The 20408-nt window shown below is 43.3% G+C and overlaps 1 protein-coding gene across 1 annotated transcript; it reads right to left on the bottom strand.

Annotated features, from left to right (window-relative positions):
• Positions 1-430: 430 nt before the first annotated feature.
• Positions 431-18442, bottom strand: ANGPTL5 (angiopoietin like 5). The gene is made up of 8 exons (XM_081196923.1): positions 17877-18442; positions 15192-15339; positions 11853-11956; positions 11002-11095; positions 10198-10298; positions 5223-5343; positions 3802-3987; positions 431-2183 (listed from the first exon to the last, which is right to left on the bottom strand). The coding sequence occupies exons 1-8, from the start codon at positions 17973-17975 to the stop codon at positions 1873-1875; spliced, it is 1164 nt and encodes a 387-aa protein (XP_081053049.1). The 5' UTR covers positions 17976-18442; the 3' UTR covers positions 431-1872.
• Between the last annotated feature and the right edge of the window lie 1966 nt (positions 18443-20408).

The following is a 20408-nucleotide window of genomic DNA, read 5'->3' as shown; positions in this document are numbered from 1 at the left end:
CATTTCTCTCTACAGAATGTGCAGAAACTGCCTTCATGACCACTGGACCCACTATTGGTCTTGTCCGCTCAATTCACCTGTGTCTGCATGCAGGGGAAGTCCCTAACTCATGGAGGGTTTGAGACCCATCTGCTACCCTCACCTGGTTTAGCCGGCCAGCCAAAGCCATTTCAGAGGGTGTGTCCGCTGTCTCATGCTGACAGCATCTAAGAGCCACAGGTGAGAGCTAAGTAGCAAGGTGGTGCCCAAGGGTGGACAAGCTACCCCTGAAGGAGCACAATGTGTTCCCCACCAGAGGTACTACCCCTTCGTTAACACCCCATACCCACAGAGAAAGTCAGGAAATCCCCCCCACAAAAAAATTTGCTCAAACATGGGTTGTGTGACTCAACACTGCCCAGAGAGTGGGGGAAGAGAAGAAACAGGAACATATGCTAAATTACTTTATTATTATAATTAAGATTTCCACAAAACAGAAGTTTCAAACACAAAAAACCATTTTTTAAAAAAAGAAAGACATTGGGAACAATGTTAATATTCCTTCCTGCTGGAAAACATTCAATCAAATCACAGCAAGTTGTTTTATACTTCAGAAAATAATGATGTGAAAAGCAAGCCCTATCATTTTGCATAATTATATAAAATAACAGCGTGGTGGCTTAGCACTCTGTATGAACCCTATCAGTGCTCCTAACGTCAATGATTTTTTTAAAAAAAACAACCATCTGTTTTATTCATATATCTCGGGGGCAAAAATCCTAAACAAATTGGTGGTACCTTTTGGAAGATAAGAGACATAATTTTATGGATATAAGCAAATACCTGGGCATTTTAAACAATGAAATAATATTCATGTTCTGTCAATACTCAGAAAAAGTGTGCCCATTTTAGCCGTATATCTTTGAAAAGTAAGTGCTTCAGAAATTTTTGTGAAGGAAATTTTATGATGCACAATAAAAAAATACCCTCCACCACCCCTTAAGTGATTCCTTTTTATTTTCTTTCCAGAAGAGAGAAATAGCCTTATTGGTTTCCTTTCCCGGGGCTGAAATTAGCCCCAAAGGGGCCAATTAAAGCACATTTCCTATTATCTGAGTCTATCTGGCACAATGGTAAAATAAGTGTGGTACCAGCGAACAGATTTCTTTTCTGTGAATAAATATGCATGTACCTGATATGCCACCTCAGAAGAAAAGTGGCTTCTACCCAACTCACACCTCCTTCTCCCTGTTGCCTCACTGCCTGAGGAAAACAGGCACATATCACTCTTCAGTGGGTAAGATTCCCTTCCAAATCAGATCCCCAAATGCCAACAGTCAGGTTTGTATATACCAAGAACACAGGAAGCTGCATTATAACCCAGTCAGGGCACTGGTCCATGCCATTCAGTATTGTCTAAACTTCCTGGCAGTAGCTCTCCAGGGTTTCAGGCAGAGAGGCTTTTCCAGTCCCACCTGAGATGGCAAGGATTGAACAGGGGACCTTCTGCATGCAAAGCAGATGCTCTCCTTCTGCCTCCCCCTTTCTTCCAAACCTTTTCCCTTAGGATGACATCCTAGATGTTAAGTTATGTTGACTCATTTTAAAGATAAAGAAGGCTCAATTGGCAACGCCGACCAAGCTGGAATTGTAGAGATCGATGCTTAAGGCATCGTGATTAAGCCAATAATGGCATCCAGGTATTTAGTGAAACTATTAGAAAAGAAGCTACAACATAGTGGGATTATAATTATGTTGTGCTGGAAAGTGCTGTTGCAAAGTAAGGTGTGCAAAATGCCTCTAACATTTCTAGAAATGGACTGCTAAACTAAAACTTTGCGTGCTACAGTCTGAAATGAGCTACCAGACAGCCTAATTTCATGCATTGTTCCGTTATTTGAAATATGTTCTTCTGATTTTCATTGAAACCGATCTAATTTTGACTGGTTTGTCATTCACTGTCCAGGTTTCCCACCGAATCCCCGTTGCCAGCATCCTCCTTGTGACCCGGTGAACACCATTGAGATTTGCAAGACCGCACTGGCTGAACCACCAGCCTGTTTTCTCACTAAAGTTACTGCAGCTCTTCACGGGCTGCTCCTGGAGAGAGCAGGCTGGATTGCAGCCATCATTGTCCATATCAAATGTACTAAAAGGTAACGTGTTCTGGTTGTCTTGTTTTCTGTATCCCCGAAATGCATCACCTAAATTATAGGAACCAAAAAATAGGGGAAAGTAATTAAACACATCTGAATTAAGCATTTAACAGTGCAGGTCCTGACTAACTTGGGCCCCACATACTTACTAGCTAGTAACCATGAAGGCAGTAATGCTTGTGAATACCAATTGCTGGAAACTGCAGGTGGGCAGAGTGCTGTTGCTTCCCCTAGGCATCTTGGCCACTGTGAGAGCAGGATGCTGGGCTAGATGGGCCATTGGCCCAGCCCAGAACACTCTTATGATGACCTTGAGTGATGTTCTTACATAAATTGTCATTCTCCTGCACTTCTTCCACACGTCACAGATTCAGGCAGAGGATGGGAAATAGTCTCTGCTAATCTATAGTACACTTAAATAGACACAATAGGAAGTGCTTCATTCATGAATTGCTCCTAGCAGCAATATCTGGAAGCAGATTTATAGGGCAACTTTCTTTTCTGTGGCCTGTTGAATTATCTAACACTGACTTTTACTTCTGCTGTGAGCGAAGTATGTGTGATGTCACCGAAAAGCTCTTTGTGCCTATGAAACATCTACCAAATACTCTTCTACTGGAGGACTCCCACAGCCTAAGCAGGAACTTTTTCCAGAATTCACACACTACCCTTGTAGTATGAGCTGGCTTTCTGTGGCTAAGTATCAAAATATACACAGCTTGACTTTGACTGCCTCAACTTGTTTGCTCTAGTCTCCCAGCAACACCTATGGCTTCTAGACTGGCCCAAAAACATAATCAGTGGAGTCTTAAAGAAGACTTTAAGTAAACTCTTCACTTGCCTTGAAATCATTCTGCCTATTAACTAAACTGTGTGTAAGGTTTTGACTTAGATTATTCTGAAATAGCTGGCCTAATACACTGCCTTACCACCTAGAATCATAGAATCATAGAGTTGGAAGAGACCACAAGGGCCATCGAGTCCAACCCCCTGCCTAGCTCCATGCTATCAGTAAAATCTCAGTTATCTTTTCCTCTAAGAAACAAACAAGGGATTAGTAATGGTGGCTGAATCCTAGTTTTAGCAACTGCTTGCAACACAGCTTGCTCCAATTCTTGGCCTATATTAGCTTTCCACAACCTGGCACCCTAACTCCCATCAGCCCCAGCCACGTGGCCAATGATCAGCAGGAATGATGAAAACTGTAGTCCAAAACATCTGGATAACGTCAGGTTGGCAAAGGCTGTCCTACATTATGGATGCTCACAATTGTCTATATACACATGTAGTCTTACATTACTAGAAAGACATACAGTAAACTGTGGGGGGTTCCCATGCAATCCCTTCCAGTGTCCCCAGTGTCAATTAAATTATTCCCTTTCCAGATTTACACACCATCTCTCAGCAAAAGGTTCCCGAGGCAGTTCACATAAGCAGCCATAATGTGTAATATGGGAGCTGAGTACCTTGGCCATGACAACGTCGGTGATCTCAGAGTTTGGAAAATGTGCCTCTGAAACCATGATACTTGCTCCAGCCAAGACACAGGAGCTCCTGGCAGATGTTCTATAGTTTATTGTCTATATTTGTTGACTTGCCACCCTATTTTCACATTTGCAGAGCCTATCATTTTAAAGCTAGACTGCTGCTCCCGTCTGAGTCTTACCGGCATTTCCAGAGTAACGTCCTAAATGTATTTTAAAAGAGCACGCTTCATCCTCTAACCAAAAACTGTCATACGATGCGTATGCATACGTGTCATCTTCAGCCTCCAAGCCCACATAAAGCATGAAGCTGGCTGTTTTCTGGTTTGCTATGTGGAAAATATTTCGGAGGCCGAGCCAAAATTCCCCTGTAAACAGAATTAAAATAAAACTCTAAAAGAACAGAAGTGAAGATTTATCCCTCCCCCCCCCCACACACACACCTTCAATCTGTTTGCTATTAATCCTGAACCAGTTAAAGGAAGCTATGTTTAATTATTGATTTATACCCCGGCTTTTTCCTCTGACACACACACAAGGCAGCTTACAGATAAAAATGAGAACCGTTAAAAACACAGAAAAAACTATTATTAAAACAATTGTTAAAAAACAATTATATATTGATAGAATTAAACTAGCTACATAATCAATCTGATCTATTTAGTTTTTCTACCATAACAAAACAATGATCTGAAACTTCACGTATAGGTTCAGTTGAACAACAATCTGCTCCCTCAGTCACCCCAGATGTGGGAAATGCTCAGTACACGAAGTGGGAAATATCAGTGTATTGTGCTTGATATGATTCCATTAGGATGCTCTGCCCTTGGAGGCCAATGGATCCATTGAGTTTCCAAGCAGCTGGGGGGGGAATTTCCAGGTGATATGACAGGCGTTCCTATCAGAGCCCTGGCCCATTATAAATCATACCCCACTTCCCATAGGTATACAGCTCAGGACCTCCACTCTTATTAACTCTCAGACGTGTTGGGTTTCTATTCCTCTCACTGTGCAGATATTGTGTAGGATTGGTTCATCACATGTCTGTGTTATGCATTCCAGCACCAACTGTTGGAATCACGGGAGTGGATGTTTACTGTACTCTGTTTCCGTTTGTTGTTGCTTTCATTTCTGACTTCTCTCCGAGGAAGATCAGAGAGAGGAGACATGTTTTCTTTGGTTCTGCCTTATGCTTAATAAAGGAGCTTCGTGCTCACAACCCCAGCCTAGCTCTGACTGCGCTTTATCTCTGCTGGACTCTGGATGTGTGCTCAATGTCTCCAAGACGTGAGTCACTATAAATTGTTGGGGAAGGCTGTCGGAACTCCCTAGAGCTGCACGCTGAGGGGAGGGACAGGCTGGAAACATTCCTATTGTTCGCTTGGGGGTCGTCCATGCCCCTGGCCGACCCAATAAGAAGAATCTACCTCACCGGGTTGTTGAAAGGATAAAATGGGAAGGGGACAACCATGTGTGTCACCTTGAGCTCCTTGAAGGAAAGGGAGGGATATAAATATGATAACAAAAACAAACATGGACACACCAAATTTGTATGCTGGGCTGGAGTAACTAGAAAAGGCCCTAACAAATAACAAATTGCTACCTTCAAGGTCACCAAATCCATTCATATAGTCAGACCATGTTCTCTGAAATTCAACGAGCCCCTCAGTTCTCTTCTGGATCACTGTCCAGCCCCCTCCTCGAAAATCCATCCCACACAATACCTGAAACGTATATAGATGATGGTGGTGAAATCTTTTTGTAAAGAAGCTGGCAAATTCCCACCGCACGCACACACACACACACACCCTGGCCAAATTAAGCAAACACTAACATTTGAACACAATATGGATTTCTACAAAGATTGGCTTTCAGTTTTTCACAGTGAGTTCACTAATTCTTCTCATTTTCTCTTCCCTTTAAAGAGGTCTTGGAAAAATTCTTGGAAATAATTTGTTCAAGCTAGGTGCAGCAATGTTATCAACACAGGACACACACATATCTATTTATATGTATGTATGTATGTATGTATGTATACGTATACGTACAGTGGTGCCTCGCAAGACGAAATTAATTCGTTCCGCGAGTTTTGCCATCTAGCAAATTTTTCGTCTTGCGAAGCACGGTTTAAACGGCTTAACAAAGTCGCAAGACGTTTTCGTCTTGCGAAGCAAGCCCATAGGGAAATTCGTCTTGCGAGGCAAATCGCGGACGAAAAAACCTTTCGTCTAGCGAGTTTTTTGTCTTGCGAGGCATTCGTCTTGCGAGGTACCACTGTATATGTAAGAAAGAAAATAGCTTTTCTGAAGCTTGCAGGGATTGCACCTTTGGCATGCATACCTGGGGCTTAGAGTCAAATTATTAGTCAATGAGCGTATAGATTCAAAGCTAATTTCTTTATTTTCTTTTTTAGATGTCCTCTGTCGATAACTTTGCTATAGTTATATATAAACGGAGCAAGGGTATTTTAACAGTGTGTGAGAGAAAGAGAAAGAGAGAGATGTTTGGACCAAATCCAGCCCTCTCCCAAATAGCTTGGTGGGTGGATATCAGCTTTTGCAAAGGTACACAGTCCTGATAACTAGACCAACCAGAAATGAGGGACATACATGTGGCACCCATTTGTGTATGCTGTTTCCAATTGAATTAGGTGTGCTTTCCATGTGAATGGCCTCTAGCAGGCAACTCCTTTCCTTTTTTTGCAATTTAACTTCTATTCAAGAGTGAGCTGTCAGACTTTTCTGCACCTCTCCCTTCTCTGTTCTGAAGTGTCTTCATCTGGCCCCCTCCGAAATTCAAAATCCTAATTTTATTTTCAGTTTTAACCTCCTCCTTAGTTGCTACACATCCTATAACCATGTTTTTCCATTAGTTCTTGATCTCCGGCCAGTGTCATAAGCAAACATTTTTACTTATTTGATGACTTCAACTTCTGTAGACATTGGCAGTCATTCCTAAACACTGGAAAGGTTTTTATTTTTAAAAAAGAAGGAAATATGGAAGTTAATTATCTTAGTTATTTCAAAAGTATCCTCCAGTGCATGCTAAACTATTTCATGATTTATATATTTAACTCCTGCAAGCACAAAATTGAAGTAAGGATTTTAAAAAACAAAACACCATGGGAATGATACTGTCAATGTTAAGCATTTTCTTTTCAGGCCACAATGTTAGATTGAATCGGGGGTGAGGAATCAAGCCTGGGGGCCAGATGTGGGACTCCTCTTAGACTAAACCCTCTCCTTACCCACACCCACTCTTCCCAGGCTATGCCCTTTATCATCTCTGTTCACACCCTCCTTGAATGTTTTTCCTGGCTGTAATGTGTCCTTGTAGTCTAATACTGCCTCTTGCTTCCCTGGATGGAAGATAAAGGGATGTGTGTGTGTGTGTGTGTGTGTGTGTGTGTGTGTGTGTATGTGTGTAAAACTACCTGTACCAAAAGTAAAATTTACATTTGTCACTCTGTCCACTTTTGCTTCTTGAGTGCAACACGCCTACAAAGTTGGGAGGGAGTAAGACTGGTTTGACAACCTGTCGCTCACTCAACATGTCCTGACTACAGCCTAGGTGGCAAAGCAAGGGGTGTGGGGATGAGCTCCCCGCTTCTCCCCACCTTGCTTGCTTCCAGGACACCCACAATGGCAACATCACCAACATCAGGGCACCATAATTTGCCCTATGATGCAGTTGTGAGAGAAGAACTCTCCCCCCCCCCAAAGCTCCTAGAGGACTATCTTAGTATCTGCTTCAAAAAGCTTTAGATTGGTTGTGACTAGGGATGGAGGAGAAATTTGATTCAGTATGCATTTAAACCCAAATCTACAAAATTTGCACTTTCTGAAATAATATGTGAATCAAAACACAGGATCATTCAAAATTTGCACTTATCCGAATTTTGCAATTCAACCAAGCAATGTGAACAAAAAATATATATGGATATTTTAACTATAGTGTGCATTTGATTGACATCCTATGCTCTTTTAAAATGAGATTTTTTTGGGGGGTATTGGGTTGTTGTTTTTATTTTGATTATGTATTTTGTGGTTTTATATTTTGATTTTATTCCGTGAACCACCCTGAGACCTCTGGGTATAGGGCGGTATGTAAATTCAATAAATAATAGAATATCACTGAAAATAACATACTAAAATACATTGCTTGCAAAAATATGTACATTAGTCAAAACTGAATATAAAACAGAAACAGAAACAGAGAGAACCAGAATTGACAGAACCTTCCATCCCTGATTGTGACACTGCCACTACAATGGCCATGGGAAAGAGACCACCCCCGTTCTTGCGTAAGGATTTTCTTTCCAACCTGCCATTTATAGTGCCAGGTTTATACCAATGAGAAGTTAGCTAGAGTTTCTGTAAAGAGACCTTTTAAAAGTTCAGTTAATTGTGAGTTCTGAGTAATAGTAACTCTGTAGGTACTCCTTTAGCCTGTAAACACTTGCCCACCTTTTATTCCTTGTGTTCCCGCTACACAGTCCTCCAATTTAGGATCTGGAGTGCACAATCAAAAGCACATTTTCTTAAGTCTTTATTGGTCACACAAGGCTGATCTGGCAAAAGCAACGATCCCAAGACTGATCCCAAGAGGGAGCGTTTGTTTGGCAGGTCAGTTCCGATCTCTGGAACAGTATTCTGTGCACTGCTGTGACTGCATTCTTGATTTTCAAAATCATAGTGCAGCTAAGAAGCAAAGCCCCATGTTAAACCCTTTCTTCTGTCTCCCATAGGGGTTGAGGAGAAATTCAATTCTGTTAATTCGCACTTTCCAAAACACTATGAGAAGTGAAACACAGTTATCCTTCAAAATCTGCACTTCTTAGAATTTTGCAATGCAGCTCTCCTGCCAAGTAATCTGTACAAAAATTCATATGTGCATATAAATGCATATATAAGTGAAAACAAAATACAGTGGTACCCCGCAAGACGAACGCCTCGCGAGACGAAAAACTCGCAAAACGAAAGGTTTTTTCGTTTTCAAGTTGCCTCGCAAGACGAATTTCCCTATGGGCTTGCTTCGCAAAACGAAGCTTGCCCCGGGGACAGCGGGTCTTCTCTTTTGAAGCAAGGGGTGGCCGGGAGATCGCTTCTCCCCACCGCCCCTTGCTTCAAAAGAGGTCCGGGGGCAGCGGGAAGCGCTCCCGCTGCCCCCGGACCTCTTTTGAAGCAAGCGGCTGCGCTTCTCCCCGCAGCTGCTTGCTTCAAAAGAGGTCTCGGACCTCTACGAAGCCGGGCGGGGGGTGGGAAAAATATGAAACCGAAACTGACATGTTTATCCATCCTGGGGTTGTGAACGCAGCCTTGGCAGCCACTTTATCTTTATTGTTAAAGTGTCATATAAAAGATATGTCACATTGGTATTTATTATTTTTCTTGTCGACTACACAAAAGGAGAGAAAGAGCTTCGCGCTGTGACAAATGGGTGTTCTGTCTTGTTGGCATTTGTAAATGAATTCAGCGTTTTCTTACAAGCATCACTAGTATTTCATTTACTGTTATTCTGCAATTCAGTGAAAGATCAGCAAAGTTATATCAAACACAGTTAAATAATTAAGCCTCCTCAATTTCGAAGACACTAATTTACACAATGCATTTTTTGCTCCCATAAGCAGACCTAGTCTTCCCCTATATTTGTGTGGGCATACAGTAAAAGGCTGGAGTTCTGTGGCAGAACACCTGCTTTGCATGCAAAAGTTCAATCCTGCACATCTCCAGGAAGGACTTGGAAAGACTCCTGTCTGAAACCCTGCAGAACCAATACCAACTGGGTAGTCACTCAGGACTAAACTACATGGACCAATGATTCAGTATGTCAGCTAGGGAACATCAGAGGAAGTCAAAGACTGCTCCTTGGGGTAGTTGTGTGCTACTCCTAGGTATTTCTGGGACCCCTATATCTGCTCTTCCACCTACTGCTAGTGATAGCTCTGAGCGCTTGGAATACTGCTCAAAGAAAAACAAGTTGGCATAGCTAATGAGCTGTCAGTCTCACAAGGTAAGCTTTTCGTCTGTAGGAAAGTGGCAGTTCTCCCTTCGCCAGACTAAACCATGATGCTCAAATGGTACAGCCATCTAAGCTTCCCAAGAGCTGTAGTCTCTCAGGGTGTTTGTTAGCTGGGAAAAATTACAAGCAAGAGGATTGCCTAAGACTTCGAAGACTGCTGACATGCTATAAAAATTATTATACTTAGTGCCAACATTGCTATTCTTTCCTATGGGAGTTGAGCCACACCTGCTAGTTTTTAGTTTGGGGGGAAAGGGTACTTGAAATGCCTATGAAAAATAGTGAATCAGCCGCATTGTACTCATCTGCTTCCCAATGTTTCATGCTACAGTCAGTACATTTCAGTGACTATGTTTCCTCTCCTCTAAGTTACAGTACTTCCAGTTGAACAAACTGACCCCCCCCCCCCATATAAGATTTAAAATATTGGCAGTTGGCGGCGGCTTGGAAAGTGTTAAAACCACTGCTAAAGTGACAGGGACTGCTTTAATGCAGCCATAAGAAGAGGGGGGAAACAACAATCTAAGCAAACAGTAAAAATGAAAAATCTGTATTACCTCAAAGGGATAACTTGATCCTTCTGGATGGATTATGTAGAGACCGCTTGGAGTTTTTGTAACAGAGCCAATGGTATCTTTAATATCGCTACAATCCAAGCCTGGCAGACAACATTACCAGAGGAAGTTCAGGTTCAACTTTGTAAAAAGGAAACAGAATTAACCTTTTCTCTGACAGTCACTTTCCCCCTGAACTGCCTCCCCCTGGCTTTGACTCTCTGCCAAGGTTTCGGACCCATATGAATATAAACAAGAACAGGGAACGCAGGCTTTTAGGCAAAGTGACTGGTAGGTAAAGGTTAAGCATGCACACACATACACACATTAGTTGCACCTGATTGCAGTGCAACATGTCTTTTGACCCATAGATTATTGTACCATTCCAAAGAATTAGTTTACCCACATTTGAGCATAATGTAGCTGTTAATCTGCATTTTCCCATTTGCATTAGACTTGAGTAGTCCACACTGGCATGTATTTGAATACAAGGAGCGACTTCTGTCTTTCCCCTTCATATCCAATCAGGTGGATAGAAAAGAAAAGTAATTTATTACTTCTTATTAATTATTATTATTGCTCTTATTTCATAAAATTTATATACCGTTTATTAAAAAAAACTCTCAAAGCAACTTACAAAAAGAATACAACAATGAAATGATCAATAAACACTTTTGTTTTTGCAAAATCAGTAATGGCAAACCACTCCCCCACCCCCAATCTTTCTTATTTGTACCACTGCCGTACCAGGAGGAGTTACGGAGCAAGAAGAGAAATGGAAAAAGTCAGGAAGCAAAAAGTATTTACCGTGAGACTGAACAGCTCGATGAGGAAATACATCAATTGGTTTTCTAGATAGTTCTGTGTTTAAAATCATAACCCGACTCATCAGTTCATTGACCTGTGTGATCACAAGAAAAACTTTCAACCATTCTTAATGTTCAGGGGAGCCCAGCATTGCCTCTTTTCTTTTCTTTTATTCATAACCTTGAAACAAACATTAACATGGGATGTAATTCAGCCCAAATTAGGTACTTCTACAATCCCAAGAAAAATTACTAAATGGGGCTTAATTCTGAGTAAATATCCTGAATATACTGAATATACATCTGGTGGCACACCCCATTGATTTTGGTCAATTGAGCATGTTTTATGTAGAGCAATCCTAAGAAAAACTTCTCAGAAGGAAGTAACACTGAGCTCAGCAGGAGTTAGAAATTAAGCTGAGGACAATAGCCTAAGTATCTCCTAGTAAAATCAATATGACTGAAGAATGCTTAACTTCAGCTAGCTCATGCACACGGTTTATTATTCATATTTTTAAGAATACAGCTGCCATTTCCCACCTATTCACTGACTCATACAGAATAAATCTGAGGAGGGTCCTACATAAAAAGCTAACAATATATTTGCTGACCTTAATGGCTCCCTCATATCTACTCAAAATGGTGTTTGTGGCACTGTAAGAAATCAGTAGTTTCTTCCCAATGCAGAAAACAATAACCAAATACTTGCTGTTGCAAGACAAACTGTTTTTATGACATGCGCTCACTATGTTTGTAAACTGGATTTTGACATTTAGTTCAGCTGAATTAAGATCATTCAGTAGAATTAGTCCTGTACAGAAACAAATGCATTCTGCAAATAATAACTGATACCTGATCGGAAAGATAATCGAGAGAAGACTGGTGATCTTCCATCATGTTCCGTATCATCTTCTTGGTACTTCTTGCATATTCAACTAGAGAATTCTGCAAGTTCCCTTTAAGCAAACAGACCGTCAGTCATTTAAAAAGTTACTGAAATAATGCAATGACCCATAACAGAGCTTTCTTCAGCAATTAGCGTTGTGTGGTAATATTTCAAGCAGGGTAAAAGCCTGACTACATGTGATGCTAACAACTGTGGTGCTAACTATCTGTGTGATTAGCAATCAGGTTGTTGGTTTCTTTTTAATTAAATGCCAGGCACAGGGGACAAACAGCAATCAGCACTGCAGTGCTGCAGCAGGTTTAAACCTTCCCTCCCCAGCTGTGGACTTCCTCAAACTCGCTGCCATAGTAATTGACAGTAGGTTGGAACTCCCATTCACATCAGTGGGAACTTTCCTCTTTCTAAAGATAATGGTGGTATGAAGACATTTACTGAGATCACAGCTGGGGAGAGAAACCTCAAACCACCTCTCCTTGCACATTGTGAAGTTGAAAACAATCTCTGCTTCTCCATGTTTGTTTGTTTCTTTGTTTTCTAAGCCAACATGATTACTCAGCACTTCGTTAGCGTCACACACAGTTAGGCCCTAAATCGGCTTTTTTGTAAAAGTGGGATTTGGATGATTTGTGGGTTTGAATCAAATTGCTTAGTGTTTTAAGGTGCTGGGGGAGATGATGATACCTCAGTCCCTTGTATCTCCAGTTCAAAGAATGGCAATAAGCAGGGCTAAGGAAGTCATCTGTCAGGATAACCTGAAGAACTACTGCCAGTCAGAGCAGACAGGACTGAGCTGGGTGGATCAACAGCCGGAATAAGGCAAGTTTTGCATGTTCATACCACTTAACATCAATGTCTGCATTTGTAGATGCAGAAAATTCCTGAAACAAACCAGAGTTGCAGCAGTAAATGAAGTATTTATATTACAAATGTGGAAATTTTCAGCCTACTAGGTTTAGAACTGTTTCACCCTGTGCTCAACCAACCCCATGGAGCTTTAGATATATTACACCTGTGTTGAGTGAATGAGCTGCACTAGCTGCCTATTGACAACCAAATCAAGTTCTGAGTTTTGCTATTGATATTTAAATCCTAAACAACTTGGGATCAGGATACAGTGGTGCCTCGCAAGACGAAATTAATTCGTTCCGCAAGTCTCTTCGTCTTGCGGTTTTTTCGTCTTGCGATGCACGGTTTCCCATAGGAATACATTGAAAATCAATTAATGCGTTCCTAGGGAAACCGCCTTCAGACCAGGTCCGGGGACAGTCTGTCCCCGGACCTCTTCTGAAGGCTGGGGGGGTGGACAAGGGCTTTTCTTCTCACCCCCAGCATTTTAAAAAACCCCGGGACAGCGGAGGTCTTCTCCGCTGTCCGGGCGATCTTAAAATGCTGGCGGGCGGCATTTTAAAATCGCCCCGGACAGCGGAGGACTTCTCCGCTGTCCGGGGCGATTTAAAAGCCCCTGGGAAGGCAGGCAGGGGGGGACAAAGACTTTCGCCCCCCGCCCGCCTTCAGAAGGTGTTCCCACCCCCCCACCCGGCTTCGCAGCAGCGCTACGAAGCCCGGCGGCTGGGGCAGGTGCTCCCGCCCCCCCCCACCCCGCTTCGGAGCAGCGTTCCGAAGCGGGGTGGCTGGGGCAGGTGTTCCCACCCCCCGCCCGGCTTCGCAGCAGCGCTACGAAGCCCGGCGGCTGGGGCAGGTGCTCCCCCCCCCCCCGCTTCGGAGCAGCGTTCCGAAGCGGGGTGGCTGGGGCAGGTGTTCCCACCCCCCACCCCCCCCACCCGGCTTCGCAGCAGCGCTACGAAGCCCGGCGGCTGGGGCAGGTGCTCCCGCCCCCCCCACCCCGCTTCGGAGCAGCGTTCCGAAGCGGGGTGGCTGGGGCAGGTGTTCCCACCCCCCGCCCGGCTTCGCAGCAGCGCTACGAAGCCCGGCGGCTGGGGCAGGTGCTCCCGCCCCCCCACCCTGCTTCGGAGCAGCGTTCCGAAGCGGGGTGGCTGGGGCAGGTGTTCCAACCCCCCCCCCGCCCGGCTTCGCAGCAGCGCTATGAAGCCCGGCGGCTGGGGCAGGTGTTCCCACCCCCCGCCCGGCTTCGCAGCAGCGCTACGAAGCCCGGCGGCTGGGGCAGGTGCTCCCACCCCCCCCACCCCGCTTCGGAGCAGCGTTCCGAAGCGGGGTGGCTGGGGCAGGTGTTCCCACCCCCCGCCCGGCTTCGCAGCAGCGCTACGAAGCCCGGCGGCTGGGGCAGGTGCTCCCGCCCCCCCACCCCGCTTCGGAGCAGCGTTCCGAAGCGGGGTGGCTGGGGCAGGTGTTCCCACCCCCCCACCCGGCTTCGGAGCACAGGGAGATCGCTTCTCCCCACCGCCCCTTGCTTCAAAAGAGGTCCGGGGGCAGCGGGAAGCGCTCCCGCTGCCCCCGGACCTCTTTTGAAGCAAGGGGCGGTGGGGAGAAGCGATCTCCCGGCCGCCCCTTGCTTCAAAAGAGAAGACCCGCTGTCCCTGGGCAAGCTTCGTTTTGCGAAGCAAGCCCATAGGGAAATTCGTCTTGCGAGGCAACTCGAAAACGAAAAAACCTTTCGTTTTGCGAGTTTTTCGTCTCGCGAGGCGTTCGTCTTGCGGGGTACCACTGTACTTAGAAGTCCCAGGATGGACCAAGGCAATCGTTAAGAACAGGCATTGGCAAGCTCGGCCCTCCAGATGTTTTGGGACTACAACTCCCATCATCCCTGACCACTGGTCCTGTTACCTAGGGATGATGGGAGTTGTAGTCCCAAAACATCTGGAGGGCCGAGTTTGCCAATGCCTGGTTAAGAATTTTCAAAGATCCATAACCAGTGGATTGCCACTTAGCAACAACATGGAAGTAGGCATTCTCAGTGTAGCACCCACCCTCTGAAATGCCTTCCCTCATGTTACTCATGAGGTGGAGATAGTAATGATCTTTAACAAATGCTTTAAAATGTGTGTGTTCAGAGTTTCCCTTAGTTTTAAACTTTTAGTTTTGCACTCTGCTCAGTTTTAATTGTGATTTACACTTATGATGTATTTTTATCTTATTTTTATCTACTTTTTAGGAAGCTTTGCTGAGTGTTGTTGCATTTTAATTGCATTTATGTAAATTTCTTAATATAGTGAAAATAGGTTAGTATATTTATTTTTAATAAATAAACTTAACATACTGTGAGCGAAATACAAATAAGTTCAATATTGTATCATTTTAGCAATATCCCAAGTTAGCTTGCAACAGTGAATGAAAGGAAAGAGTTTCTAAAATACAAAAGTACATACTACACATGTAATGTTTTTCTTCTCTTAACACTTTAGCTTGAAAATCACAGGGAACATGGCATTTTTTCTTCTCCTGTGGATTTTCTGAAGATTTATTTTTTGTTCCTGGACTGGCTGCCTCTTCCACAGTGGTTGTGGCGAAAGTACCCTGGAATACCAAACAGAAGGGGGAAAAGATCTGTACAGAATGTAGATAAAACAGGCTCTTGATTATCAAGAATTTAAATAGATGGCAAACATTTTCATCTCAGAATAAGATGGTTCAGAAGATGTGAAATCTAGGCTGTTAAGTGGGGCAGTGTAGAGGAGCACATGGCACCAAAAAGCTGCACTGGCTGTCAGTGTTACCAAGCCAAATTCAGGGTGATATATACTGACTAAAGTACTGTCACGTTTATGCTTATTTAATATGTGATCAGCTTAGAAAAGAGCCAGCAAATCTCTGCAGCAGTTATATAATTGGGTATTGCCCAGTTTGACCCAGGTGATTTCCAGGAATATGTAACCCAGCCACAGAGCACAAGGCGTAATACAGTGCCCCTTGACAAAGTAAAAAAGGGGGCTTTTTCCTCCTCACTGAATGATGAAAAAAACCACAACCAACCCTCAGATGTTGAATTAAGGGTACAGAGCTTAAAAGCACAGGGTGTGACTTTTCAGTCACAGGGTTGTATGGCCAGTACCTTCCAGTTTACAAATTAAATGCTGATGTTTTAATGCTCCCATTTTAGCATAAAAATGAGAAGTTAAGAGAGAGGTTTTAAAAATGGAAATATTGAACTGTTGAACTTCCTGAAGCAATGAAGAAAATGCCATTGGCTTTCCAAATATTTCCTTCAAATTCCTCTCCTTCCCCATATAAAGAAATATTCTGTTAGCACAGCTCATAGTTTTGATTAGACTGTATTCTTCGCAGCTCTCCTGCAGCCCCAACAAAATATACTTATTTATTGCTTTAAGGCCACAATCCTAAACACTCTAGGGAGTAAAACCTATAAGTTGCCTTATACTGAGTTAGCCCATTGTTCTACACAGCTTAGTATTGTCTACACCAGGGGTCAGCAAACTTTTTCAGCAGGGGGCCGGTCCACTGTCCCTCAGACCTTGTGCGGGGCCAGACTATATTTTGGAAAGGAAAAAAAGAGAGCAAATTCCTATGCCCCACAAATAACCCAGAAATGCATTTTAAATAAAAGCACACATTCTACTCATGTAAAAACAGGCTGATTCCCAGACCGTCAGTGGGCTGGATTTAGAAGGTGATTGGGTCAGATCCGGACCCTGGGCCTTAGTTTGCCTACCCATGGTCTACACAGAATAGCTCTCCAGAATTTCAGGCTTGTTTTTTTCCCCTCAGTGCTACCTAGAGGTGATATGGACCTTTTGAGACCTTTTGTATACAAGGTATGAACAAACTGAGCTACAGCTCTTTCCCACAGTATCTTCCCCTTCTGGCAGGAGCAACATCATAAGAATAAAGCAATTACTAAGGGCAAAGAACTGTAAGCAGCCAACTATGCAGATTTTAAACAGTGTTAAGTAATTAGAGAACTGAGGTGAGAATGAAGCTCAAGAAATTGCCTTACATGCAATCCTACTATACATGTATACACAGAAGTAACTCACATTAAGTGAAATGGGGCTTACTCCCAGGTACGTGGGTATAAGGTTTTAGCATCAATTACAAACTGACCCTCAACAAAATAGCAATAACATAACCAGATGTTGGTTAAGTAACCTAGAACTTTAGGGTTTTTCACACACACACACACACACACACACACACACACACATGGCCAGAAAATTATAACACTGAAATGTAAAGGTAAAGGTAAAGGTACCCCTGCCCATACGGGCAGTCATGTCCGACTCTAGGGTTGTGCGCCCATCTCACTTAAGAGGCCGGGGGCCAGCGCTGTCCGGAGACACTTCCGGGTCATGTGGCCAGTGTGATGAAGCTGCTCTGGCGAGCCGGCACCAGCGCAGCACACGGAAACGCCATTTACCTTCCCGCTATAAAGTGGTACCTATTTATCTACTTGCACTTGGGGGTGCTTTCGAACTGCTAGGTGGGCAGGAGCTGGGACCGAAAGACGGGAGCTCACCCCGCCACGGGGATTCGAACCGCCGACCATGCGATCGGCAAATCCTAGGCACTGAGGTTTTACCCACAGCGCCACCCGCGTCCCCCAACACTGAAATGTAATCCTCCCTTAAAAATGTTTTTCAAAACTTTCTACACAAACCCATTGAGAACCTCTAGATGTATTGCAATACAGGATCAGAATGCCCCATGACACAAGTAAAATAAAAACAAATGATGTTATTTTGTATTTACAGTAGTGTATGTGTGTTTAGAAGACGATCCAAAAATTGCAAAGGCCATTTACTATTTGTGAAGAGGTATGCCTCCAAGTTCAACTTTTATTAATGACCTGATAAAAAGCCATGCCTTCACAGATGTTAATGTCAAAACTCTCAGTAACTTTAGTAAAGACTTCAGTCTATCTTTTCAACTAGGCAAGCAACTGCATTTACTATGTTAGTTGCATTAATATAGTTTCAGCAGGGTCTTTTCAATAGAAATACAACTGCACTCTATAGACACAATAGCCCTCCGAAGCAAAAACATGTTGAAAGCAGGATTTCCTTAATCTTATCAAGGCAATACATTGCAAACCTTACCATTGCAGAACATGGCTTGGCATTACCAAACACAGTATCGGCCCCAGTGAAAAATATGATATTTAGGAAGATCAGTGAGGATGCACTGAGATGGATCATCTCCGAGTTGTAGAAATGAAAAGGTTTTGAAGAATTTCAAAATGCCTTGGAAAAGACTGTCCACTAACTGATGAAGTCTTGAGTTAAGAATTCAGGAATGTGTACAGCATAAACATTAGCCAGAAAGCCAACCCTTTTATGCCCGGACTTCAGAAAACTTACACAAAATTTTATGTAACCCATGTCTGCTTTAATCCCCCAAGCAATTGTAAAGCATAAAATCATTTGATCCTAAAAGCAAATATTGCTGACATAAAGCAGTTGCTACTTAATTAAGATCTGAAAATAACTGTCTGGGAGGGTTGGATCAGTGCCAATGTTCTGCAGGACGAAGTGCAGGGCTCCTTTTTTATATGGCTTGCCAGTGTCATCAGATCTTTGCCCAGGCCATAGCATCTAGCCACCTGGAGCAGACCACATTGAAGGGGTTTCTGGAGACCCCCCCATCCCCAAAACGGCTTGCCAGAAAGCCCACCCTCCCCCTCCACCATTCCTCTCTTCATTTCTTCTTCACACTATCTGAATTGCTACGGATCTTCCTCCCCTCTACCTTCTCTACGTTCCATCCTCGCACATGCTCAGGTCTTCCTCTTTCCCTTTCTCCATGCTGTTTCAAGAAGTGTAGAGAGAAAGAGAAGGCTGCCAGGGAAAATTCAGCCCACAGGATGCCAGCTACCAATCCCTGTTCTGGGGGAGAAAACAGCACAAAATCCTAACTACTGATTTCAGACTCTGACCATCTGGAAATAATATACAGATCCGCTTGCACTAATTCACAGGAACAAAAAAACGCCACTGACCTCAATAAGAAATGGCTTAGGTCCATGGTACCTCAGGGCAGCCTTCACCAACTGACGCCCTCCAGATGTCTTGGGACTGCAGCACCCATCAGCCAGCACTCATGCTGGCAGGGGCTGATGGGAGTTGTAGTCCAAAACATCTGGAGGGCTCCAGGCTGATGAAGGCTGCCTTAGCAGAGCACTTCTGTATATCAGAGGCTCAATGAGGGTGGGGACATCTTGCCCACCCACAGTCACACCTGAGAGCCAGTGTATCATAGTGGTTAGTCTTAAACTAAGACCTGGGAGAGACCAGGGTTCAAATCCCCACTCCTCCTTGGAACTCACATGGAACCACCTAACAGGGTTGCTGTTGGGATTAAATGAGCAGGGATAATAGAATAATAGAATTGAAGGGACCACAAGCCCAAACCCCTCCAAGGCAGGAGTCTCAGCAAACAACTGCCCCTTTTTGTTTAGGCAGGTTTTTGCCTTACAGTTTTTCACTTAGAATCACAGAATTGTAGAGTTGCAAGGGACCCCAGAGGGTCATCTAGTCCAACACACAGGTAAGCTGCCCTGGAGTACTAGAAGGACTATAAATGTATAGTATAAATAGTACTATAAATATAAAAATTCTTTTGGAAGCCGCCCAGAGTGGCTGGGGAAACCCAGCCAGATGGGCGGGGTATAAATAATAAATTATTATTATATTATTATTATAAAAACGTGGTGGCATAGCCAAAAAAATCAAGACAAATACTTAACTGACGTTCTGCCCTCCTAACATGAAGCCTACCCTTCCCCAACATAAATCCTGGTTACGCCCATGCATATAAATGTGATAATGATATATGTATATGTATTTATTTATTTTTTACAAACACAAAAGAAGGGATGGGGCCAGTCAAGCCTTACCTGATTTATTTTTATTCCACTGCTTATCAATTACATTTATATATCCTTCCCTTCTCTAAGGAGCGCAAGGTGGCATACCAGGTTTTCTCTCCCTGTTCTTTTAATACCCACAGCAACGCTATATATCAGCCTAACCTCGTGTGAGGTGGTTAGGCTCATTGTTTTTTTCTTCTCTGGGGGGGGACGCAGGGGGATGCATACCCCTAAACATTTTGTGAATCTTTGTACTTTTGTCCATTTACTGTATTTGTTTTTCCTGATTTTAACTATAAAATGGTGATTTTCTTGAGTCAAAATCAGAGCGCCCATAAACATTTTTTTAAGAAAAAAAAAGCACTGGTTAAGCGTATATATACATATGTACCGGTATATATGTATGTATGAGTATACACACACACATATACATATGCAGTTATGTATATATATGTGTGTGTGTGTGTATTTTTTTGCCTATATACCGCATATTGGCAAAAAAACCAAACCCACAACATTCCCCCCCAAAAAGATAAAATATTCGATAAAATATATATATACACACACACATATATTGTTGTTTAGTCGTTTAGTCGTGTCCGACTCTTCGTGACCCCATGGACCAGAGCACGTCAGGCACTCCTGTCTTCATTCTCTCATTCGCCGTCGAATATATATATATACTCGATATATATATCGAGGGAGGGTAAGAGACTAAACGGCCAGCAGTATATATACATGTACACATATTCGACGGCGGGGA

Source organism: Podarcis bocagei (assembly GCF_964188305.1).
Source record: "Podarcis bocagei genome assembly, chromosome: 6".
Classification (NCBI taxonomy): Eukaryota; Metazoa; Chordata; class Lepidosauria; order Squamata; family Lacertidae; genus Podarcis; species Podarcis bocagei.
The sequence above is the reverse complement of the archived record's forward strand: the minus strand, read 5'-3'. Positions and strand labels throughout refer to the sequence as shown.

Coding starts and splice junctions, on each gene's coding strand:
- ANGPTL5 (XM_081196923.1), bottom strand. CDS start 17,975: ATGATCCATCTCAGTGCATCCTCACTGATCTTCCTAAATATCATATTT. Junction 15,340..17,876: donor CCAAGCCATGTTCTGCAATG/GTAAGGTTTGCA, acceptor TTGGTATTCCAG/GGTACTTTCGCCACAACCAC. Junction 3,988..5,222: donor TGGATTTGGTGACCTTGAAG/GTAGCAATTTGT, acceptor TTCTGTTTACAG/GGGAATTTTGGCTCGGCCTC.